Source organism: Callospermophilus lateralis, chromosome 1 (assembly GCF_048772815.1).
Source record: "Callospermophilus lateralis isolate mCalLat2 chromosome 1, mCalLat2.hap1, whole genome shotgun sequence".
Lineage (NCBI taxonomy): Eukaryota > Metazoa > Chordata > Mammalia > Rodentia > Sciuridae > Callospermophilus > Callospermophilus lateralis.
This window is the reverse complement of record NC_135305.1, coordinates 98,565,837-98,589,241: the sequence shown is the minus strand read 5'-3', so window position 1 is coordinate 98,589,241 and position 23,405 is coordinate 98,565,837. Positions and strand designations below refer to the sequence as shown.

General features: G+C 39.2%; 1 protein-coding gene across 1 annotated transcript in view; it reads right to left on the bottom strand.

Moving 5' to 3' along the window:
* Hecw1 (HECT, C2 and WW domain containing E3 ubiquitin protein ligase 1) overlaps nucleotides 1-23,405 on the bottom strand; it is a 240,400-nt gene that overhangs the window by 101,075 nt on the left and 115,920 nt on the right. Inside the window, exons 10-13 of the mRNA XM_076864225.2 lie at nucleotides 18,342-18,492; nucleotides 10,506-10,645; nucleotides 8,213-8,334; nucleotides 5,824-6,009 (exon numbers count right to left, since the gene is read on the bottom strand). Coding sequence (XP_076720340.2) covers nucleotides 5,824-6,009; nucleotides 8,213-8,334; nucleotides 10,506-10,645; nucleotides 18,342-18,492 — 599 coding nt within the window. The remainder of the gene's footprint in view (nucleotides 1-5,823; nucleotides 6,010-8,212; nucleotides 8,335-10,505; nucleotides 10,646-18,341; nucleotides 18,493-23,405) is intronic.

Below are 23,405 nucleotides of genomic sequence, written 5' to 3'. Positions count from 1 at the left end.
AAAAAAAAAAAACAAAAAAAAAAAAAAAAAAAAAAAAACCAAATAACCCAATCTATAAATCAGCTAAGGAACTTCACAGATACTTCACAGAAGTAAAATTGATTGACAAATATGTGAAAAAAGTTACAACATCTCAATTAGAGCAATGCAAATTAGAGAAATGCAAATCAAACTACACTGAGATTCCATCTCATTCCAGTCAGAATGGCAATTATCAACAATATACGGAACAATAAGTGTTGGCGAGGATGTGGGATAAAAGGTACACTCATATATGCTTGTGGGACTGTAAATTGGTGCAACCACTATGGGAAACAGTGTGGAGATTCCTCAGAAAACTTGGAATGGAATTACCATTTGACACAGTTTTTCCACTCCTCAATTTATACCCAAAGGACTTAAAATCAGCATACTACAGAGACACAGACACATCAATGTTTATAGAGCTCAATTCACAATAGCTAAACTATGGAACCAACCTAGGTGCCCTTCAACAGATGAATGGGTAAAGAAACTATGGTATATACACAATGGAATATTACTCAGCCTTAAAGAAGAATGGAATGATGACATTTTCTGGTAAATGGATGGAACTGGAGACTACCATGCTAAGTGAAATAAATCAATCCCAAATTTCCAAAGGCCCAATGTTTTCTCTGATATGCAGTTGCTAATTTATAATAAGGTGTGGGGAGAATAGAGGTACTTTGGGTTAGACAGAAGGTAGTGAAGGGAATGGAGGGGGTCTGGGGATAGTAATAATAGTAGAATGAATTGGACATTATTACCCTAGGTGCATATATAATTATACAACCTATGTAACTCTACATCATGTCCAACCAGAAGAATGAGAAATTATACCCCATTTATGTATGATGTATCAAAATGCATTCTATTGGCATGTGTAACTAATTAGAACAAATAAAATAATAGTAATAATAGTGGTGTTTGACTTAGAAATCATATGATCATTGCTTTTTTATTTTAACTTTGTCATTGATTAATATAAAATCTTTCACTGATCACATTTAATGATTATAGATTTGAACTCTCCTTAATATATGAATATACCACCAATTATTCTTCTGTTATTGTTTTCACTTCATGTTAACACTTATTCCTTTATTTTTAAACTTCCTCAATCATTTCTTAGGTATGTCATTTTTATAAGTTGAATCTGAAAGCGTTTTTCTTTTGGTATGTAACTTTACCCTATTCCTACCTATTAGCATAAGTCCTATGTTTGGCTTTACTTTTGTTATCTTATTTTTATTATTTACATTTTCTTTGTGGACACTTTGTGTGTGTGTGTGTGTTTTGCTACACAGACTATATTTTGTTTGATTTTAACTTTTGTAGGAATTTGGAAGAGAAAGACCTTGTTTTATGTGGTACACATAGATGCCTGTTAAGTTTGTCAAATAACTGGATTTAGCCTTCATTTCGTAAATTGTCCAATTTGACCCTCCTTACACCTGCTTGGAGTTTAGCACAACTTTCCTTCCTTTCTCACTGTCACACTCTTGTCAATTCCTCATCATTTTATTCCAGTCTGGGAATATTGCTCCAGATAGTTAGAATACACTCTTCCAATTTAATTATGCATCTTTTCCCATATTTTACTCAGGTTTTGGTATATTTTAAAGCTTTATAACAGCCATAATTTACATTTCTGTATTAGATTAATTTGATTGCTCACCATGAGTCCTTTTTCTATTATGATTTTCCCATTTTTTTAATTTCTTGTTTTGCTTCGTAAGTGATCCATCTGGAGAATGGCTTTGGCATTTGATCAGGATAGGTGAGAGAATAGGTTCAGCTCTGATATTGCTCATGAGATTGGTTTTCTGTTGTCTTCATACATAAATGACCAAATAATAGGACGACTGGGCTGCAACCTTTTCTTAGGAATATCTTGCAGTTGTTGCTCTGTGGATTTCTACAGTTTAGTTTTTGGAAGGGAAACTTGAAATTGCCTGAGTTTTTTTACTCTTCTCTAGGTAACTTTTATATTATGATGGCTATGTATTGATAAGATTTTTAGGAAATGTCTATTTTAAAGACATTCCAGAACATATACAGATAGAAAATGTATTTTAACTAATTTGTTTTGTTTGAAAAATATTTTATTGACAGATAATAATTGTACCTCTTTATGAAGCATATATAACTATTTTTACTGTAAATCCATGAATTAATCTGCCCACTTGAATAATTTATTTTAGTCCAGCAGAATTTCATTTAAATATTTATTTAACATTTACATATTTAATTTAATTAAGGTTAATATTTACTATTCAGTTACTGCTGCTGTACTTATTATATTCTGGTTTCTTCTTCAGGAACCTCTGTAAGTCATTCATTCAAAACAAAGGTTTATTGAGTGTCAAATAAGAGGTTTTTGGGGTTTCATCCATCAGCAAAACTGATTCCTGCCTTCGAGGAGCTTAAAATTAAGCCAGAAGAAATAGACAGTGAATGCTGGGCATGTTGGCATACGCCTGTAATCCTAGTGGCTTGAGAGGCTGAGGCTGGAGGATCACAAGTTCAATGCCAGCCTCACCAAAAGTGAGGCTCTAAGCAACTCAGCGAGACCCTGTCTCTAAATAGGGGTGGGGATGTGGCTCAGTGGTTGAGTGTGTCAGATTTCAATCTCTGGTTCCCCCTACCACCCCCACCCACAAAAGAAAAAAAGTAAATAGACAATGAAGAGGACAATGCAAAGTATCTAGTGGGGTGTATGGGTTAAGGACCATGAGAAGGTGTGGTTCCTTCTGCTTTGGGTGCTGTTTCCACATTCACATGCTCTGTCAAGTGACTTGATTTCCCTTAGCGTCATTTCTGCTCTGTTTTACCCCCAAGCTTTAGTTTTTGGTTTTCCCTAAAATTCAACAGTGTTTATTTTTTAGCCCACTTTCTTTGGTCTGCTGCTTCTCATCTTGTTTTCTGCTTTTTGTTTCCTTCACGTGGTGGCAGCTCTTCACAGGCTCCTTCTTGTCCTGTTATCTATTTCATAGTGGAGGCCACTTCAGGCCCATGCCTGCCACGAGGCAGTACCCCACGGGGCCCAAAGCCCCACACCCTCCCTTGAGGGGAATTGTCCCCTTCTGCTTAGACCTGAGGCCATCTGAGAGGCCCACAGGCAGTCTCCATGGAACTTGGGCAGGAGGCTGTGTCCTCCTTTCTCCCAATGACAAAGGAGATAGTTGGCATTTTTGTCTTTGCTGCAGTCCTTCTGAAGTGTCACAGCTCAGAGCTCTTTCTAACTCCCTTTGGGGGATGACTCTACCTTCAAACATTCCCAACAGCTCTCCCCAGCCCTTCTGCTTCCCGCCAGAGTGCATAATAAAAGTGAAGGTTGTTATCTCTGAATATATAGATAAAGCAAGAAGCAGACTGGTCAGGGTAGGGACAAGAAGGTGATTTTGGTACTGTGGACCCTGGTTTGGCCAGCGGTGAGGATGGCTCTTTTTACAGCGAGCTATATCATTTCGTTTTTTTGTTGAATTGTGTTCCTAACTCTTAGTCTCCCGTACAATACATTCTTTCCAAGTTAGAGGGTTGAGCTTGTAGACTGTGTTCCAAAAATGTTTTTCTCAATCAATTCTCATCATTAATGGACTTTGGCAATGAGGGGGGTCTCTTTCCCCTATGTTCCCCCCCACCCCCCAGTGGACATTTGCTACAGCATTCAGAGGACGAGTGGCCGATGCTGCCCACCTGCCATGGTGAATTCCTACATTAATTTATTTATTCTTTGCCTCTGTTTATAAAATCATGAAGGCCAAAGAGGCATTATTATTGCTATTTATGAAAAGCAAAAAAACAAAACAAAAAAAGGCTTATAAAAGTGGAGTGACTTGCCTAGGGTGATTTGTTTGGGATGAGTTGGACCAGTCCTCTTTCACAGGACTACACCCATTTTTCCTCCCTATCCTCTTGTCTGACCACCATAAATAAACTGTGATAGTACATTTCAAATATGGGACTAAAACTCCAGTTCAGTACATGTTATGCCTTGGAAATTCTTTCTGCCACTTAGAGTGTGTTTTAAATCAATAAACAATTGGTGAAAATGTGTGTGTGTGTGGGGGGGGTCATACAGTGTTTGTATTAAATGGAAAGTAAAACACAATCTTCTCATTTCAAATTCGGATTTTTTTTCTTTTCTGCATATGATATTTTATTTCACAAAACAGAATTTTAGGAGAAAACTCTCTTGCCAGAAACTCTTTAATATGCATTCAGGCTAAAATTATGCAAATGGACTAAAATTTTGGTGTGTATCTCAGCCATTGTGCCCTCTGTCAGTATGATGACCTGGAGGTGACCGTATCATCTGCTGTGTGTAAGATGGAGAGCCAGAGCCTTATTGCATTTGGGGGCCTCCCTGTCCCTGTGCAAAAGCTGCAGCCATAGAAATCCGAGGCTGAGCAAGTTGTTTACATAAGTGTGTGCTTTTGCATGATAAACCCTGCCTTTTTGTCCACTGATTCATAGTAGTGTTTTCTTGGCATCTTGGTCAAGCAATATGTATAAATGTGGCTGCTGAAGACTACTGAGCACTAGGTGTGCCTGGCTCTGATAAGATGCTCCTTTATTTTCTATTCTGGCTCAGGCTTTATTTCCCACCCTAAGGCATATCTGCAAGCTGTCATAATATAAATTCCTGTCATTTTTTCCCAGTGGAGACCACAGCCACTAACTAAAAAGGTCCCAGGCAGTACATTCTGACTATGGTGGCTTTACTACTATATAAGGCATATCCCTACCTACTCCTGCAACTCACCCTTGGCTTCAGAAGGGCTCAGAGATTTGGCCCAAAGATACTGCTAAACATCCCATAATGCACAAGATGGGACTTGCATTAGTGGCACATTCTTTGCCCACATGCTGTAGAGAGTTCTGGTTCTCAGGCATGCTTATGGGCTTGTAGGAGCAGGATCTGTGGCTCTAAGGGGACAAAGATGACCTACAAGCTCCTTTTGGTAACTATGGCTTTGTATGTACACAAGGAGGCAAGGAACTGTCCAGTGCGGCTTCCCACTCAGAGATCATCAAAGGAGGGATTTTATTTAGCAAAGCTCATAAAAGTTTTTGCAGGAACAGGTCTTTGGTAAGTGGCTTGGCCTGTTCTATATATACATCAAGATGATTAAGAAAAAATATTCTTACTCTGGCAGACTCAGCTAGACTTCCAAAGCATTGCCGGGAAGGACCATTTGGATTAAGATCACATAGAACCAAAATGCAGGTCAGAAACCCGGCACAGGCCCAGTTCACCCCATTCCTGTTTGGTAGGAGATTTTAAGGAGAATTGAAGACTTTTTAGGGAAATCACAAGGAATGCAATATTGTCATTCCCCATTTAAACAGTAATGCTATCTACTGAGAGTTAGTTGTCTAAGAAGGGAACCCAATAATCTGCCACTGGAGAGAATCTGGGTTTCCATTCCCCAAATACAAATTTATAGAGATGTAGACAGTAGTTCTCAACCAAGCATGATCTTCACTGCCCAGGGAACACACCACAATGTCACCACTTAGGAAGTGTTCCATTGGTATCTGGTGGACAGAGGCTAGAGATGCTGGCTGACATCTCATTATGCACAGGAAGTTGCCTCTGCCCAGCTACCCTCCAAAATAGTGCTGAGCTTGAGAAACCCTGATGTGGATAGTTATCACCCCCTTTCCTCCTGAAGGCCAACGTATCTCTGAGGCACAAAAACCTTCTTCCCGACAACCCTCCTCCTCATTCTCACCAGCCCTTTTATTGGTGAATCAGAGCATTCCACGAAAGCCTCACGCATTCATCACACTCACCTTCCCCTGCTGGTCTGTTTTGATCTCCCAGCCTCGGGGCAGTTCCAGCCGAGTGTCTGCGAACATGTTGATGAAATTCACCAAGTCCCGGTTGTGCTGGTAGCGTTCAAAATTGCGAGCATCTCTTCGGACTTTCAGAATCATGTGCTTTAAGCAGGTGCTACTGGTGAAGACTCGGTAGGCACTCTGAGACAGGTTCAGGGCGGATTGGAGTCGAGAGTGGGAAATTTGGAAAAACAGACTGAGTACACTTTGAGCATTTAAACATGACGTAATGTGATTGCTACACAGCAATTTATTGTGAGCTTGATAGAGGCCTCAGAAGCAGAGATCTTGTCTAAGAAGTAATCGAGCATTGATTATTAACACACATATATCATTCTAATTCTACCCAACTCTTGGCAGCCTTGGACAGTCATGTAAAGCCCTTCCTCACACCTTCTTCTACCTCTCTGAGCTTCACTCCTGTCCCCTCATATCCCTCCATCCCTTCTCTGACTGCACAGGTCTGCCTTTCTTCTTATCTGTCTAACACAGGGTAGTAATTTAGGATCTGTGGGGATTTCAGGCTGGACTACAAAAGTGTCTCAATCCTTCGAATCCTATGTAAAACCTTGTGTGTGTAGAGATCAGGGGATGAGAGGAAACAAAGAATGTTTTAGGAATTTCTAAATATGCCAAATGACAATTTTATGGTACATAGGGCTGGTGTGTGTGTGTGTGTGTGTGTGTGTGTGTGTGTGTGTGTGTGTTTGTGTGCACGTGCGCGTGCACAGTAAAAGAACGTCAGGGCATCAGTATCTGCCATACTCATTCTCCATTTGTGACTCTCCACTGCAGCACTGGGAATCTGCTCTGTATCCAACCAATGGTCCCCCTTTTCCCAAGCCAGAACTGACATGACCTCATCAAATTATGGCTCTTGCCTTATGGAATCATTATCATCTAAATTCAGGCACCCAAAGTGAAAACTGCTGTTTTGAAACTAGTCTTTTTCTTTTCCTTTGGCAGGTGGGTGGGGTACTGGGGATCCAACTCAGCGGCACTCGATCACCGAGCCACATCCCCAGCCCTATTTCGTATTTCATTGAGGGACAGGGTTGCTTAGCACCTCACTTTTGCTGAGGCTGGCTTTAAACTGGCAATCTTCTTGCCTCAGCCTCCTGAGCCGCTGGAATTACAGGTGTATGCCACCACACCCGGCTCAGTCTTTCTTAATTCCTCCTCTTCTACCCACCCACGGCCACAGGGGACCCAAACTCAATTGATTCCCTGAGAAATCTCTCTGAAGGCAGTTATTCCTTGCCATGTTCCCAGCCACTTCCTTAGGTCGGGCCTCCATCATCTCTCCCTTGAGCAGTTGAATTGGCCTCAAGTCTTGGCCTCTCAGTCTTTCCCTGTGCTCTGTTGCCAGAGAGAATGCTTCATCGACTGTGTGGTTATGCAGCCCCAGTGCCTAAGAGCACTGTGGGTTCCTGTTGCCCACTGAAGTCGATCCAGGATCCTTTGCATGGCTTACCAGGAGTCTGCGGATGACTCTCCAGCCCTCTCTTCCTGTCTGTAGCCTCTCTCACTTGGGCCACTCTGGAACCTTTATAGCTGTCCCAAACATACGAATAGAGAACACATTGTCCCTCTGCCTGGACTTCTTCCTACCCACTTTCTACCTTCCAGATTCAATGCACCTGTCTCCTTCTGCTTCTTTGAGCTCCCAGGGAACTTTGTCTTCTTTCAGTTTGGCCCTGCCCTGTTTTGTTAAGCTGATTACTTTGGATGTCATCATCCCCTAGAAAAGACACCTAGTTCTTATGTGTCACCTTAATCTATCTTTGTGATTCCAGCACCTAAACTGTGCCTGATCTGCAGTGTTGTTAAATGGGAAATTGACAAATATAGTGATATTGTGCCATTGTTCTTTTGAAAATACCCTCTAAAAATGCAATAAAAAAGTACATAATAAAATCACATCCAGTTCAATATTAGCCTGATATTTGAAAAACTGCATCAAAAGGGTGTTTTCTACATCTAGGAAAAAAAAATCTCTTTTAAAACTTCTTCAGTGAAAATGATTGTATTAAATGGCTCATAATGAAGAGGATCTATTCATTTCATGTTCTTTTAAAGTTTTAACAATAATAAAAATGAGTATTTGTTTTCAAAGCACTTTCACTGACATGAGGCTAACAAAAAACTAAAGAAGCAATAATATTTCCAAATCCAGGCTTTTTACTTATTGGGAGACTCACAGAGAAAAGAATATATTGGTTTTTTTGCTCTCCTCCTTGTATGGTGCAAAATTCTAGCCTTTTGGATCTATCAAATGACTTTACAGTTTGTTTTGGGTCTTGATGGAGCCAGGCCAGGCCTCCTCTGCTCTTGGAACACTCACATAATTGGCATGCAGCACAGTGAAGAATTCTGGGTTGGTGATGAACTTGACGGCTGGGGACTGCAGCAGCAAGGTGATTTTTTGTGAGTTAACTGGAGAAAGTGACCCTTCTCTCCTCAGATCTGGAAAAAGTGAAGCAAATCAACAGAATACATTTAGAAAAAAGTAGTTTCAAACCTGTTTTTTTTTTTTCTTTTCCCACAGCAGTAGCACACAGATCTCCACCTGCACAGCAGAACTTGTTTTGAGTAGCAACATGACCAGGTGTCATACAGGTAAAGCATCCCTTACAGAATTGCTTGGAAACAGAGTGTTTCAAATTTTTTTCCAGATTCAGAATATTTGCAGATCCTTAATGAGATGTCTTGGGGATGGGATCCACGCCTACACATGAAATTCCTTTAAGTTTCATCCACACTGTATACACCGAGCCTGAAGTTAATTTTATATGATATTTTTAATAATTTTGTGCATGAATCTGTGTTTCATGGTGTGGAATTTTCCATTTGTGGTATCATGTTGGTGCTCAAAAAGTTTTATTTTTTTGGAGCATATCAGATTTTGGATTTGGGGATTAGGGATGCTCAACTTGTATCACTTTCTGTAAGCCAGTTAAGAATCATTATTTCCTAGTAGCATTCCTCCATCATTTCAGGTAGGCACAAGTCTTCTAACATCTTCTCCCATTTATCCTGATGATTTTTTTTCTTATTTTCATTACAAGTTGATAACCATAGTTATGATAGATTCTGCAAAAAGGGTCACAATTTTCCACCTCCTTGTATCCATACCCCTCTGCAATGGGACTTTGTAGAAATAATCCTTATTAAATTGGTGTCAGCCTTGTACCTTGCTTCACTTAGTAGATTGTAGCAGATAACATGTCAGAGTTTCAGAAAGTTCTGTGTGTCTCATATCCCTGCTACCACTAAGAGAACAACTTGAACTAGCCTGCTGAGAGATAAATGATGGGGAGTAGAGACGAATCACCCATCTGAGATCATCTCACACCAGCCAGCCCACAGCCGATACAACATTTGATCCAAGACATTTATTTGTGTGAGCCCAGCAGCATCCTGAGGACCCACCCAGCTGAGCTTGGCTCACATTGACAACCCACAGAACTGCTAGATGAATGTGTGGTTGTGAGTGTAAACCACTAAATCTGTGGATGGTTTGTTACACAGTAAATGCAAGTGATCCAATGCCAAACTCAGAAATCAATGTCCTCTTTCTTTTTTCTTCATGTTTCTAATTACTGGATCAGTGTACCATGTCCCTCTCAGAAGGCCAAACAATGAAATTAATAACAGAAAAACTCACACTAGTCAGTTTGGTAAGTATGTCTAGAGAATTGAATAGAATGGAAGCAATTAAAATTGTTGCTGAAACTGTATGTGCATTTAGGAGATCACATGAACATGTCCACCATCTGTGTTGCTGTTGATGTGGAGAGCTGGCAGGATGGGAATCACAATGTCTGCTTGGTGAGACTCTCTCTGAGCCTTCTTTTGGTAAAGAAAATGCCATCATTCAACCCATTTCAAAGAGAAAGTGGATTACTAAGATGCCACTGTGGTAATCTTATATTGTTGTGGGTATAAAAAGTGGAAGTCAGTCTCATGGTTTTTGAATATCCTTGTCTGAGTAGAACTCAATTTGAAGAATAAAAATCAGGAAAACTGGGCCTTGAGTGAATGCAAACTGTAGTAGATTAAAAAAAAATACTCTTGCATGGTGTACATAACCAGAAGCCTGCTGGAAAACCTCTTTCTGCCCAAGTTCCTCCCAGGGGAGAACTCAATTTTCTTCTAAATGCAAAGTAATTGCTCCTAGTGTTGTCACATGGCTCATTTGAAATAGAGTGTGAATTTTTATAGCATGTTTTATTTATATGTGGAAAACCCTTAGGACACCAATAGATATATTTATTTAACAACAAAGGATTAAGCCGCCATAAAAGCTGCCTTGGTACACAAATATTGTGGCAAACTCAACTTCATCCCCCGAATCCACCTGCTTTCGTGTCTCTAGACCCCCAGCCATGGCGGTGGTATTCTCTTCACTGTGGATCTGTATCTCTTAAGTTTCCTGGGGAGAAGCTCCATTGATTGCTTTACCCTGTTTGCACCATATCTCTTTCTCTTCTACCTTGGTCTTTTATGCATTCTGTTGCTCTCTTTACCCTAGGACCCATGTCTAACCCATGAGGTATGGTGAAGGATTTGTACACTTCTGTCACACAGCTGTTGGATGCCCCCACTAGTATATGGGGACCCCTCATTTCCAATACCTAAGCTTGATTGGGGAGATTCAGCCTCTGAGTCACTCCCTCCACCTCCACCTCCTCCGGCTGGGACTTGCTCACAGCTTTGGCTGCCAGAATCCTCTTCAGATCTTTCTGTTGCAATGGTCCGCTGAATATTTTGATACCTTTGCATTAGAAAATGGAAAGATGGAGTTAACTTTTTTTTTCTCCTTGTAGGAGGCCAATGCTCTGAATCAGACAAGAATCTGTAAAGAATTATCTTGAAAGTCAGAAAAGGAAGGCTTAAAATTCCCCAAAGATAGACAAAACAATTAGCAAGAGGAGTATGTCTAGATAATTTGACTTTTTTTTGTTGTTTTGAAAGCTAGGATGAATTTAAAATATGGTGACTTTCAATAATCAACAACAACAAAAATAACTAATCATGCAAAATAGTCGTGTACTACATTAAACAAAATCAGGCTAAGTCTTAAATAAGGGTATGGGAAATAAATTAAAATGTTACAACTAAGGTTGGAATTATCACAACATTACTTTAATAGGCCTACAAAAAGGAATAATTGTTGCACCATACCTCTTTCTCCTTTACCTTGATCTTTTGCCCATTCTATTGCTCTCTTTACCTTAGGACCCATGTCTAACCCATGAGGTATGGAGAAGAACTACTATTTGACAGCTACTTGATATGACTGGGTCGAGGTCACGGAAATATTATAAAATATAATATTATAGTTTAAAAGCATCCTGGCAGACAAATAAATACTTGCTGCTTATTTGAAGCCTCATTTTTCTTCCTAAGTTGGGGATTAAGTCAGTTGGCTGACCAGTCAGTCACTTTGTCAGGTACTACATATTTATTAGTCCTCCCACCACATGCATGTTCTGTGCTGAGCTTTCAGATCAGAGAGGATTAGAATATGACTTTGTCCTTGGAACATACAGTTGAGATGCAGCAAAGCATGGAATAGCATGTAAAACACAACTCTAGCAACGTGAAAGGCAGGCCAGGTCATGTAAGAGACATGTGGGAACACACAAGGAGATCCTAAGGTAGGTAAAAGCTGGAGTATGAACTTATGGGGGAGCTTATTGAGCAGAAACATTTTCAGAAGGGAAAGCAACATGTGTGAAAGCAGGGTGCCCTGGGAGAGCTGGGAAACTAAGGGGTGGCATCAGGATGCATGAGCATCCTGTTGGTGAGAGGAGCCCAGCAGAGAGGAAGGCAGGGATCATCTGAAGGATGCCCCAGCAGCAGTTTGGGTCATAGGCCTCCTAACCTGAGGAACATCAGAATACCTTGTAGGACTTGTTAGAACACAGGTTTCTGGGCCTTATCCCCAGAGACTATGATTTGGTAGATCTGGGGTAGGACCTAATAATTTGCATTTCACCTAGTGCCCAGGTGGTCCTGATGCTGATGTTCTAGGGGTTAGCTTTGAACACCATTGCTCTTGATCCTAAGTAGCAACTGAAAAAGAGAGACAAGGCCAGATGTACGCTTAGAATGATCAGCCAACACTGATATAGAAAATGGGTGCAAGAGAGGAGCCTGAAGAGTAGTCTGAGAGCTACTGCAAAAGTCTGGGTGGAGATGCCAAAGGCCACCTCAGGCAGGAATGGTAGGTCATGCTGCTGGGGTGAGGGGAAGTACCCACATACTTCAGGGATCTCAAGATAGGCTCTATCTTCCAGCAGAATACTCAGAAATTTTCTACACCTCCCTGCCCTTGATAGCCTGCTGTGTCTGCTTCATGTTATCTTTTAAGCAGATGCCCAGTTATTTATTTGTGTCTGCTCCACTCTATATGCCTCAACCGAAGTAGCCTCCTTCCTTTCCCCATACTTCTTCTGTTTTGTTTAATGCCTCTCAGTCAATCAAAGTAACATGACCAGGACCCATATTTACTTCTCCTCAAGGCAGGGATGGAAGAAGGGGGCGTTTCAAGACATATTTAGCAGAATTCGTAATAATTTTGTAGTTAGTCTCAATAGGATTTGTGGCTTCACTGGATATGGGGATTGAAGAGGAGGAAGGAGACTATTGTCACCAGGTAGCTGGAGGTGGCAACACTGAAAGTCAGTGTTAGAAGGATGGACGGATCAGGGGAGATATTTGTTGGATTTGGATATGCTGATTTGGAGGTCCTTAAGGTCATGCAAGTCACACTATCCAAAGGGATGTTGCTTATATGGGTCTTGTGCTTAGGAAAGTGAGGAGTGAGTGGAGAGAGGTGGGCAAAGAGGAGGAAGAAGAGAATAGTATGGTAACCAGGAATAACCAGGTCTCCAAGTGCAATCCAAGATCAAACGAAGGAGGTACCCAGCATTGCACAGATGTGGCTCTATTGTGACAAGCTTCTGAAGGCCAGTGCTTCATTCTTTCCTTGAGCTTACAGAGGAAGCCTTCCTCAGTGTGGTATCTAGACTACTTGCAAGAGAATCATCTGGGTGACTGTCAACGTTACAGAAACTGAAGCAAAATTGAAATGTGAGCTTCCAAGGTGCTCTTCAATTAGTATTATGTACATCTAGATTTGGAATCTAAGGGATTTTTTTTCACATTTTATTTTATCTAGAGAGATTCTACTACTTACTTTGATAGCTGACAGGAGATACCTTTGCCTGTAGCAGTTACTGAGAGACACTTAACTGAGAAGACCTCTTAAAATGAAACGTGGAAGAGGGAGGAATGAACAGAGTGACCTAACTCTAGAGAGAAATATTTGGGTTTGTTTACCACCTCAACATGTCTCTGGCAGGGAGGTTTGGAGAAGGAGAAGGACAACCTCCTATAACCCCCCTCCTGTACCTCAGGGAATACAGCCCTGCAGGAGGGCAAAGTGGCCAATGAGAAGCTGCTGAAGTCTGAAACCTTGACTGAGGGGAGAACAGGGCCTTTCAAAGACTAAGGAAGCTTCTAATGGAATGATGCCCTAAAAGCTTTATGGAAGATCGTATTTTCCCAAAATGTGTTAACAATTTTGTTTTTTTTTTTTTAGTCCTATGTGCTATCACAGAACCTCTCTAAGAGGTAGATTCGGTATTGCCACCCCCTTGGCCTGGGGAGATCTTGTGACTACAAGATCTTGTCTAATGTAGTATAAGGCGACAGTTTGTGATGGAACCCACGTTGTGAGGAAGCCCAGGCTACCTGGGAAATCTCTGTGAAGTGTCCTCGTGGACATTCCCAGCCAACAGCTAGCATCAACCAAATACGAGAGTCTCCAGCTCCAGCCACCCTAACCACAGCCTAGAGATACTCCAGTGAGAACTGCCTTTCTGGGTCCAGTCAGATCAGGGCATGAGAAACAATGATCATGATCCTAATGAAGATCGTAGGCTGTTACTTCGCAATAAATACCTGGGATGGGACTTCCAGACAAATGTCAAGTTGTCGCCTCTCTTTTTCTTCCCCAAATACAATGACCACAGCAGAGAATTTTTATGAGGACATATGATCTTATCTAATGATGAAAGTGCCACCAATGTCACAATCTATTTCACATGTCCTTTTTTGGACCTTGGTTATCTCATGCCTTACTAAGTCAACAGCCTCAAATTTCCCAGATCCACTCCTGAACTTTGCTGAAGCTCAGGGGCAGTTTGGGGGAATCTGGGCACCAAAGAAGAGAAAGGGAGTCAGAAAGCCCGTTGTCTTCTACTTCATTAAGAATCATCTGTCAGTGTCTTCCACTCTTTTCTTGTTTTGTTTTGCAGTAAAAGGTTAAGTATTTATAGTATATGAAGGGCTAATGGAAATTGGTAAGAAAGTCAGCTGGAATACATAATTTGTAAATGGACACACACAAACACACACACACACACACACACACACACACACACACACACCAAGTAAGACAAAAGAAAACCTTTCCAAAACAATGCTAAGCCAACCAATCAACAAAATAGAAACCCCCTAAAATCCACGAACAGACAGGTCACATGGAAGTAAATATAATTAAAAAAAAAAAGATTTTGGAAAAAATTGGATCCTCCAAGAAATAAAGTATAAGTGGTTCCAAAATAAAAGGAGCACCTTCTAAATCAGCAAAACAAACCAAAAGATGAAATGGGAGTGAAGGTATTACTGGCACAGTGAACTCATAAAACCACAATAGAAGATAGTTAAGCACTGATAACAAATACCAATACCATGATCATCTTCCCAGACCTGCTCTTTTGGGACTAGAACCTCAAAAGAATACTATATTTAAAAATAATCTTAACATTTAATAGGCTTTGGTGGCTAAGTAAAAAATAATAATAAAAGCAATAAACAAAATACTCAGCAACATAAGAAATTAAATTAACTTAATTATAGCCACTTGATGGGATAGTATATGAGCATTTAAATGTTAATCTGAATATTATGTGGCAATAGGAAATGCTTATAGTGTGGAAAGTGAGCAAAATGAATTTAAAACTAACTACATGTTACCTTATAATTATTTAAGAATTGTATATAATTAAAGATGGATACTTTTTTTTTTTTTAAAAAAAAGCCTAACTATGGAGTAATAGGATTATAGGTTTTTTCTATTTAAAATTTCTTTCTCCCTTTGTAATATTATAATTTTATACAACTAACTTAAAAATCAGAGTTTAGTTGCTTTTTAAAATGAGAGTTCATGCTTATATTTCCTGATTGCTCAATACCTATGTGTGAAGATAGAGTTAATTAAGTCTGGATATTCCAAAGGCATAGGAATTAACTCAGGAAATAATCTTGTACTGAGGTATATTAAATTTTTAGCTCCTCACTAGGTGGCAGAAGGATTACAAAGAAAACCAAGACAAGAAGGAAAGAATGGTAACAGGGGCACACATAGTCAAGAGGCTACAGAGGAAGAAGTCACTGGCTCTGTCCTGGGTGGAGGTGTCACAGGGCTCATGATTTTTGAGTGAGGCCAGTAGGATGAGGAGATGTGGCCCAGGTTGGAGGTAGGTGTGGCCCCTGTAGTGGGAGCTTGTGGTCACACCATAAAGACCTGGAAGAGTGTGCTGTCGTTACAGAGTGACCAAGGTTGAACACAGTTACATTGCCATTGGATACTCTGTACTCGGTGTACATTTCCTTGGGTGCAGAGTCAGGAGAAATTCCTTGTAAAACTTGGAAATGTTTCTATTTTGTGGTGAGACAGTGAACTTGTAAATTTCTCCCAATGACTTCAGGTTATCAGAAAATGACCCCTCAGTGTGATCACAAGTGAGATAGATAAAGACTGATAGTATACTTTGCACAGCTACCCTTATCACACCAATTCACAGAAAACCTTCAATACTTGAAAGCAATAGGTTAAGATAAGTATTTAAAAGCCTGGATACTTATCTGAAGGTTATCTGACCTTCCCTAAGTAGGATTTTTCACAAGAAATAAGCACTTTCTCAAATTGCTAAATTCCTTTTCTCTATCTGCCCAGATGAACTGCAAATGCAACTCCCCATTCAACAAAATCTGGCTGCCTTTCCTATGTGATCATCTCCACGGAGGGCAAGGGAGTTGACACATGAAAGGCTCAGATCTTCTCAAGAGGCTAGGTTCCAGATGGATCTGGCCTAATTTTTATATCATATAATCAAAACACATGAACTTTCATGGATTTTTTTTGCGCCATAGGTCAAGGTATTTCCTTCTGCTTTGAGTGCACTGTATTATTTAATCATTTGATGTATTGTTGATTTGATTATTGCCTAGTGTTCAAACTGTACCTCTTGTAGATAACAGCATATGACACCTTCTCAGTTTGCTGAACACTCTTAGCTCCTCTGATCTGGCAAGACAGGCCTAAAGGTTAATTTTTGCCTGTGAAATGGCATAAAATGAGCTTCTGTGTCCCCTGCATTTTGTCACAACAGGTTTGTTGCAATCACCATGACAGAACCATCTCATGGATTTTTGGCGCATTTGTGTCTAATAAAACTAGCGTATCACAAGATCTTCCTTGTAATATGCTTTCTTTCTGTGGGGATGACTGTGGAGAAATGTGCTGCCAATGAAAATCTTTTCAGTAATGATTTAAGCACTCAGCTACAGAAGAGGAAAATTGGAAAGCAAATGTCTTCCCAATGTTCAAGCAATAGAAGAATATTCTGATGGTGTGAGAAGTTGTTCAATTAGTTTTTGCCTCCATGTGGCTTTTTTTTTTTTTTTGTACTGGGGATTGAATCCAGGGGTGCTCAACCACTGAGCCACATCCCCAACCCTTTTTAATATTTTATTTAGACACAAAATATCGCTGAGTTGCTTAATGCTTTGCTAAATTGCCTTGAACTCACAATTCTCTAGCTTCAGCCTTCTGAACCTTGGATTACAGGTGTGTATCACCATGCCTGGCCTCCGTGTGTATGTGTGTGTGTGTGTGTGTGTGTGTGTGTGTGTGTATTTTAAAATATGTTTTTAGTTGTGGATGGACACAATATTTTTATTTTATTTTTATGTGGTGCTGAGGTTTGAACCCAGTGCCTCATGTATGCTGCATAAGCGCTCCAACACTGGGGTTGAGCCACAACCCCAACCCCTCCATGTGTTTTTTTTAAAATATATTTTTTTAGTTGTAGATGGATCCAATATCTCTATTTTTATTTCTTTATTTTTATGTGGGGCTGAGGATTGAACCCAGGGCCCTCCATGTGTTTTTAATGGCACCAAATAGTCTAATTCCCCCTCTGGCTGATACAGTTAAGTTTTGAAGTCATAGGATGTCAATAGATACCACCCTTCAACCTTTTAAAATTTTTTTCAGTCATTCTCAATTTTCTCTTTACTTTAATACTTACACATAAACACAATGCATATGGATGCCATGTACAACTGAAGTTACCCTGCAGCTTACATCCCTGGCAACTAACAGTATCCTGAAGCCATCAGCCTGGCCTCAAAGAACAAGAGGTTAGAGAGGATGCTCTGTGCTCACTTAGGTATGGCGATACATGGTCTAGGGTTTCATTTGCACATCAAAACCAAAATGACATCAATAGTGAGGATTTAGTTTTAAACAAAATAATTCTCAAAAATTCTTTCATTTTTTAAAGACAGGTTCTCACTATGTTGCCCAGGCTGACCTCAAACTCACACTTCTCCTGCCTCAGTCTCCAGAGTAGCTGGGATTATAGGAATATAGGAGCACACCACCATGCCTGACTTCAAAACATTTTTTTTAAACATTTCTTTTTCTAAGATGAAGGCATTTGAAGAATTATTATTTATGGGTGGGTATGTAGCAATTATGACAGCAGGGTAGGAATGCCAACAGTGATTTATGGGACAGTTTTTCCTGCAGGCAGTTTTTAGTATTTTTATGGAACCTATCCTTGGAATGTTCTAAACTGTTTTGAGTTCTGCCAAATATCTTGGAAGAATATTATGATGGATATGGACCAGGATGCCAGAAAAATGTGCATTCGTGTATAATTTTGCATACAATTTCTAGAGGGTTCATGAAATACTAATATCCTTGGTGAATACCCTGAAGAGAGGGTACCCTTGGTTAAGAACTTCTGTTTTAGGGCTGGGGTTGTGCCATAGAGCACTTGCCTAGCATGTACAAATCCCTCTGGTTCAATCCCTAGTATTACCAAAACAGACAGACACAAAACAAATGACAATGACAAAACCTATTTTCCAGCCTGGGTCGGTAAGAAGTTTAAGGAATTCCCATCTTTAAAGGACACTGGAGCGTCACTTGTCTCTGCTACCAAATTCTAAATCTAGCTTGTCAAGTACCTGTTACAAAGGGTTCTTTAAGGTACTTAATCACTTTCCAGTCTCCTCATACTGAGCAAAGTGTTAGAGGAGTTTATTTGGCTGCCATTCTGCTTTCACTGAGGTTTATAGGAGCTCATTGCATACTGATCACCAACCGCCTGTTGAGCTGCTCCATCTGCTGGATGGACCCCGATCTCCGCATCCCGTCTGGGGTGGCTGCTGCTGTTGGACGCTGCCAGGTGGTTGTACGGTTCACATGGTCCACATAAAAGACCCGCCCATGGCTGTCAATTCGAGCTTCCCAGTCTGGTGTTTAATAAAAAGGCAAAAAGAAAAATCAAGGACAAACTACTGACCCACGTGAAGAGATATCTACTTCCCAGTCTTCTGAGGTAGAACTCACCATTGGTTGGTTGTAGAAGGCCAGACACTGCCCACAGCACCTGCCATGATTGATGGGGCAGTGGCACAGAATCAGGCCTTCTAGAAAAGAACTTAACACACTCAGGTTCCCTGCTGGACCATTTTAGACAAATGGACCATTTTAAACAGTAATTGTGGTTCCCTGAATATGACCTATGCTAAAATTCTAATGATTTATAAAGAGAAAGCCTGTTTAATTAATTTATTTCTTAAAAAATCTTGTGGTTACCCAAGTGACAGTTGAAGAAGATTAGACATGTCCTCCAGTGACAGCTGACACTATGATGCTGGAGAACCCTTTCCTTGAAAGATATAACATAGGAGGACTAACTTCAGTGACAAGTGGTAATGGTCTTTATTTTAAAACTAGTTTTAACTTTAGCTCTAAAATATTGTACCTGCAACTTTAGATAGCCTCTTCTAATACTTAACAAGTTTAACTGACTGCTATATCTCTTGAGAGGGTAAATGGAAATATTTGATTCTAGAGATTCAAAACATCCTTTTGATAAGTTGTAAATTCACACTGTATATTCAACCTACCTATGGTTACCAAACATATTTTTACCAAAACCAAACCAGTGACAACTATGGACAAACAAGGCACTTGGAAAATTACTCTTGTTGCTAAAAAGCCTTCCTGACCAGTAGAGGGAGCCCAAGATAAAGATAAATTTCTTTTGCTTCCCAAATAAAACAGAGGAAACCCCAAAATTAAAAGGCAGAAGCATCATGGTAGCCTACGTAATGCATGTAGGGGTTGGGGTGGGGTGATGTGCATGAAAAATCCCTTAAAAGGGAAAGGGATGAAATTAATGTATTCATGTCTGAGCTCGACATACAGGAGCAATGCACAGAAATGGGCGAAGTTTTTTGAGTCCACACATAAAAATGTGGTGGAAATAGCAGCAACATGATACATTTTGCCGAAAATGTATTAGCTAAAGAAAAAAGAAGCAAAAATGACTGCAAAGGGAGGGAAACCATTTAGCCTCTTAAGTGAGAAAAGCCCATAGCTTTTGGAGTAGGTCAGATATTAACAATATTCTTGAAAACGTATCATTCAGGTAATGACATAGCAACTCTCAATTTTTAAATGGAAAAATAGATTTGGCATATTTATAGCTTTATATGTACATGTCATATCTGTTAGGAAATATTATTGCATGTGCCTGACCTGATGGATTGTCAAATGATGCCTAATGAAAACCAAAATATCAGAAAACACCAAATTTAACTTATAAGGCAAATTGAGGGGAAAATTTAGATTGCAAAAATATGTTCTAAGAGGCTTTGACTACAATTGGCGATTAGTTAATCCAGCTGTCAACTGATGTAAATGTTCATTAGCTCTTTAACTAGTTGATGGAATTGTGTATATGCGTAATTGTGTTACTTAGTATGTAATCTCTATCCAAACATTTTTAAATTTCAATGGTTCCCAACCTAATATTAAAAGGCAACCGGACAGTTTTTTTTCTTGAATCCAATCTGTCATCTAACAAAGAATAAGCATTAATCTTTAAAACTCATGGCACTATTTAATTCAACTGAGCAAACTCCTTTTTAGCAGTGATTAGAAACCAGGAACTATGTCAGATCCTAGGACACAGAGCAGAATAACACAGAATAACTCCCTGCCCTCCAGGAGCCCATAGTAAAGGAAGGACCACCACAGACAAAGCTTCAGTCTTACAAATTCTCTAAGGCAAAACGAAACAAAACAAAAAAACTAGAGAATGAAGCAGTGATAATGGTATTTTCTCACTACACGTCTCACTATTTCCAAATCACTCATGAAAAAGGATGGAAAGCCAGAAAGACATGCTCTTTTGTCAATAGACTGAATACCTGGAATTCAGAGTGCTAGTTATATGTTATTACAAATATTTAGAAAATAATTAGCTAAGTGTAGTTAGAAGTTATGAGTGTGTTTTCTGTGTTGGTTTGTGAAGAATTTACTTTCACATATTTTATAAGAACAACAAAAAAAATCCTATGGAACTTCAGGCTTCAGCATGACCTGAAGAACCCAGCACTGTGATGTCATGAGTTTGCTTAAATAGACATCTGAAAATTATTTCATTGTAAAGGTTTTCCTTTGACAATGCTGTGGCAAGTTACACTAGTGCAGGTGAGGTCAATTCATTTGTGATGGAAGGACCTGCTGAATATGTTTTCCGTGAAGTTGAAGAACAATGTTAGCTTGATCATGAATTACCTTTAGTTATGCTAACAAAACATGTCAAGTCTGGCATTTAAATATTTTTTTTCCACAATTGAAATACTATGTTTATTGTCCAGACCTTTCTCTTGAACCTCATAATTATACATTCAATTGCCTTCTTGACATCACTACCTAAATCACACCTCAAATATGATCAAAACCAAGCTTCAGAACTTTTGTACCCAAATCTGTTCTGCCTGTAGCCTTCCTTTTCCATCTCAGTTGTACATAACTCTATCCTTCGAGGCTAAAATTCTTAAGTCATTTTCGAGTCCATCTTTCTTTCACTTCCACATCCAGTTTGTCATTAAATCTATCTTCAAAATATATATGTGGAATCTGACCTTCCTCACCACCTCCACTTCTCCCACCCTGGTCCAAGCCACCATCATTTCTAATCTAGGTCACTGCAATAATCTCAAGTTGCCTCTCATGCTTCTATCCTTCCTACTTATGATTTATTCCCTATGTAGCAACCAGGGAAAACTTTTCAAAACCTAAGTCAGACAATGTTATTCTTTTACTCAAAACCTTGCAATGTCCCCACTTCGTTCAGATAAAAAAGCCAAAGCCCTCATGTGCTCTATGAAGCCCAATGTGACTTGGCCCTGCTGTCACCCTGACCTCAGGGTCTGCTGCTTTCTCTCTTCCTCAACCTGCTCAGGTGCACAGGTCACCTGTTAGTCAAACTCATCAGGGGCTCTATCTACAGCTTGGTAGTGGGTACTATGTTGGCCTGCAAAGCTCTTCCTTCCCAGCATTGACCTGGAAAAATCCTTTATCTCCTTTTGTGTTGTCTTCTCAATGAAGTCCACCATGACCACTTGATCTAAAATTGTAAACCAGCCACCATCAAACATTATAAGTTCCTTACTCTGCACTACTTTTGCTTTTCGCTTAGCATTCACCACCAATCGAAATGCTACACTAATTCCTTATTTATTATTTTTTTGTTTATTGTCTAGCTCTCAAACTAGACTGTATGTGCCAGAGGGTAGAGATGTTTGTCCAGTTTGTGTACCTATAGTACCTAGCACAGAGTATTTACAAGTATTTATTGAATGGATGAATACCAGGAATGAAGTAATTGATGTACTGTTAGAAATTATCTAAGAAAATTTAGTTGGTAGGATTCACTAACAAATTTTCTATTATTTTCCAATGTTACATCAATAAAAAATTGAAACTCATCTGGAAAAATGTGTTTTAATTATTGAAAGTGGCTTACATTAAGTACTTCTAAAATTAATTTGTAGCCAATTATTTATAATATCTGCACATACAACTACTTATTAATTGCTCTATCATTGAAAAGGAATACTTTACAGTGGAATAGTTTTCAGGTGCCTGTTTAATCCACCATGCATTGGTAGATTATTTTTATGGGGGGAGTTTCCCTCCTGAAGAGAGCATGTTATAGATATTTTTTTCAGATAATTTCTAAATAGAAGTATTTGTAGTAATGCTGAATTTTTCCTATTTATTTATGGACTATTCATAAATCAGTTCCTGAATAAAGGAAGAAATTAAGCATCAAAAGTTAAAGGAGATAGTGTTTGATTTGACCTTTGGGGAACAAATATGGTGCTTCTGTAAGTTAGTGCAAATATCAAAGATGTTCATTGTTTTCTCACTGATAAAATACAATTTGATGGGGGAAAAGTAGTGTTTGTACAAAATACATCACATTATCAAGAACAGATGAATGAAGAAATAGGTATGTCTCCTTTTGAAATGGGAATTGCTTCATGTAAGCACAGGCAAAAGAACACAAAGAAACTAGGTATCTTGCATCCTGAAAAAATTTTGCAGTTGTAAAATCTATCAAATCTTTGCATGAGAAAAAAAACCTAAACCAAAGTAGATTGAATTCATGAATGTATAAAAATAAGTGAATTTATAATGTGTGGGGTATCAGTTCCTTCTCATAAATTTATTAAATGGAGTGTTATAAGGTTAGAGCTGAAATGATATCTAGAGACTACCTCGTCCAAACTTAGCGTTTAGCAGATGAGGACATTAAAGCTTTATTTTACAAATAAAAACCTGAGTATCAGAGAGATTAGATGAATTTCCTAAGTTTAGATGACTAGTTAGATATTTATCAATTACACACTACAGTTACTAGGATAAAATGATATTCAAATTTATCCTAAAGATGATATTTTTATATCTGGAAACCCCTAAAAACCACAGAAGAAGTTGGGAGCTATTACCTATTGATGAAAGTTATAGAATGAAAAATGCAAGTTCATGGGTCCTACAGTTTGAAGTTTTTTTTATTATATAGAAATACTTATGGATGAACAGACATTATTATTACTGTGTTTATATATGTGAATGCATGACCAATGTGATTCTGCAACTTATATACTCAGAAAAATGAGATATTGTATCCCATGTGATTCAAATGTATGATATGTCAAGGTCATTGTACTGTCATGTGTAACTAATTAAAACAAATAAAAAAATAAATACTTGTGGATAACAGATCCCATGGGCATTGGTAAAACTATTCTATTTGGAACTGCAAAATTTAAATATAAAATAGTAAATTTAGGACTTAAGG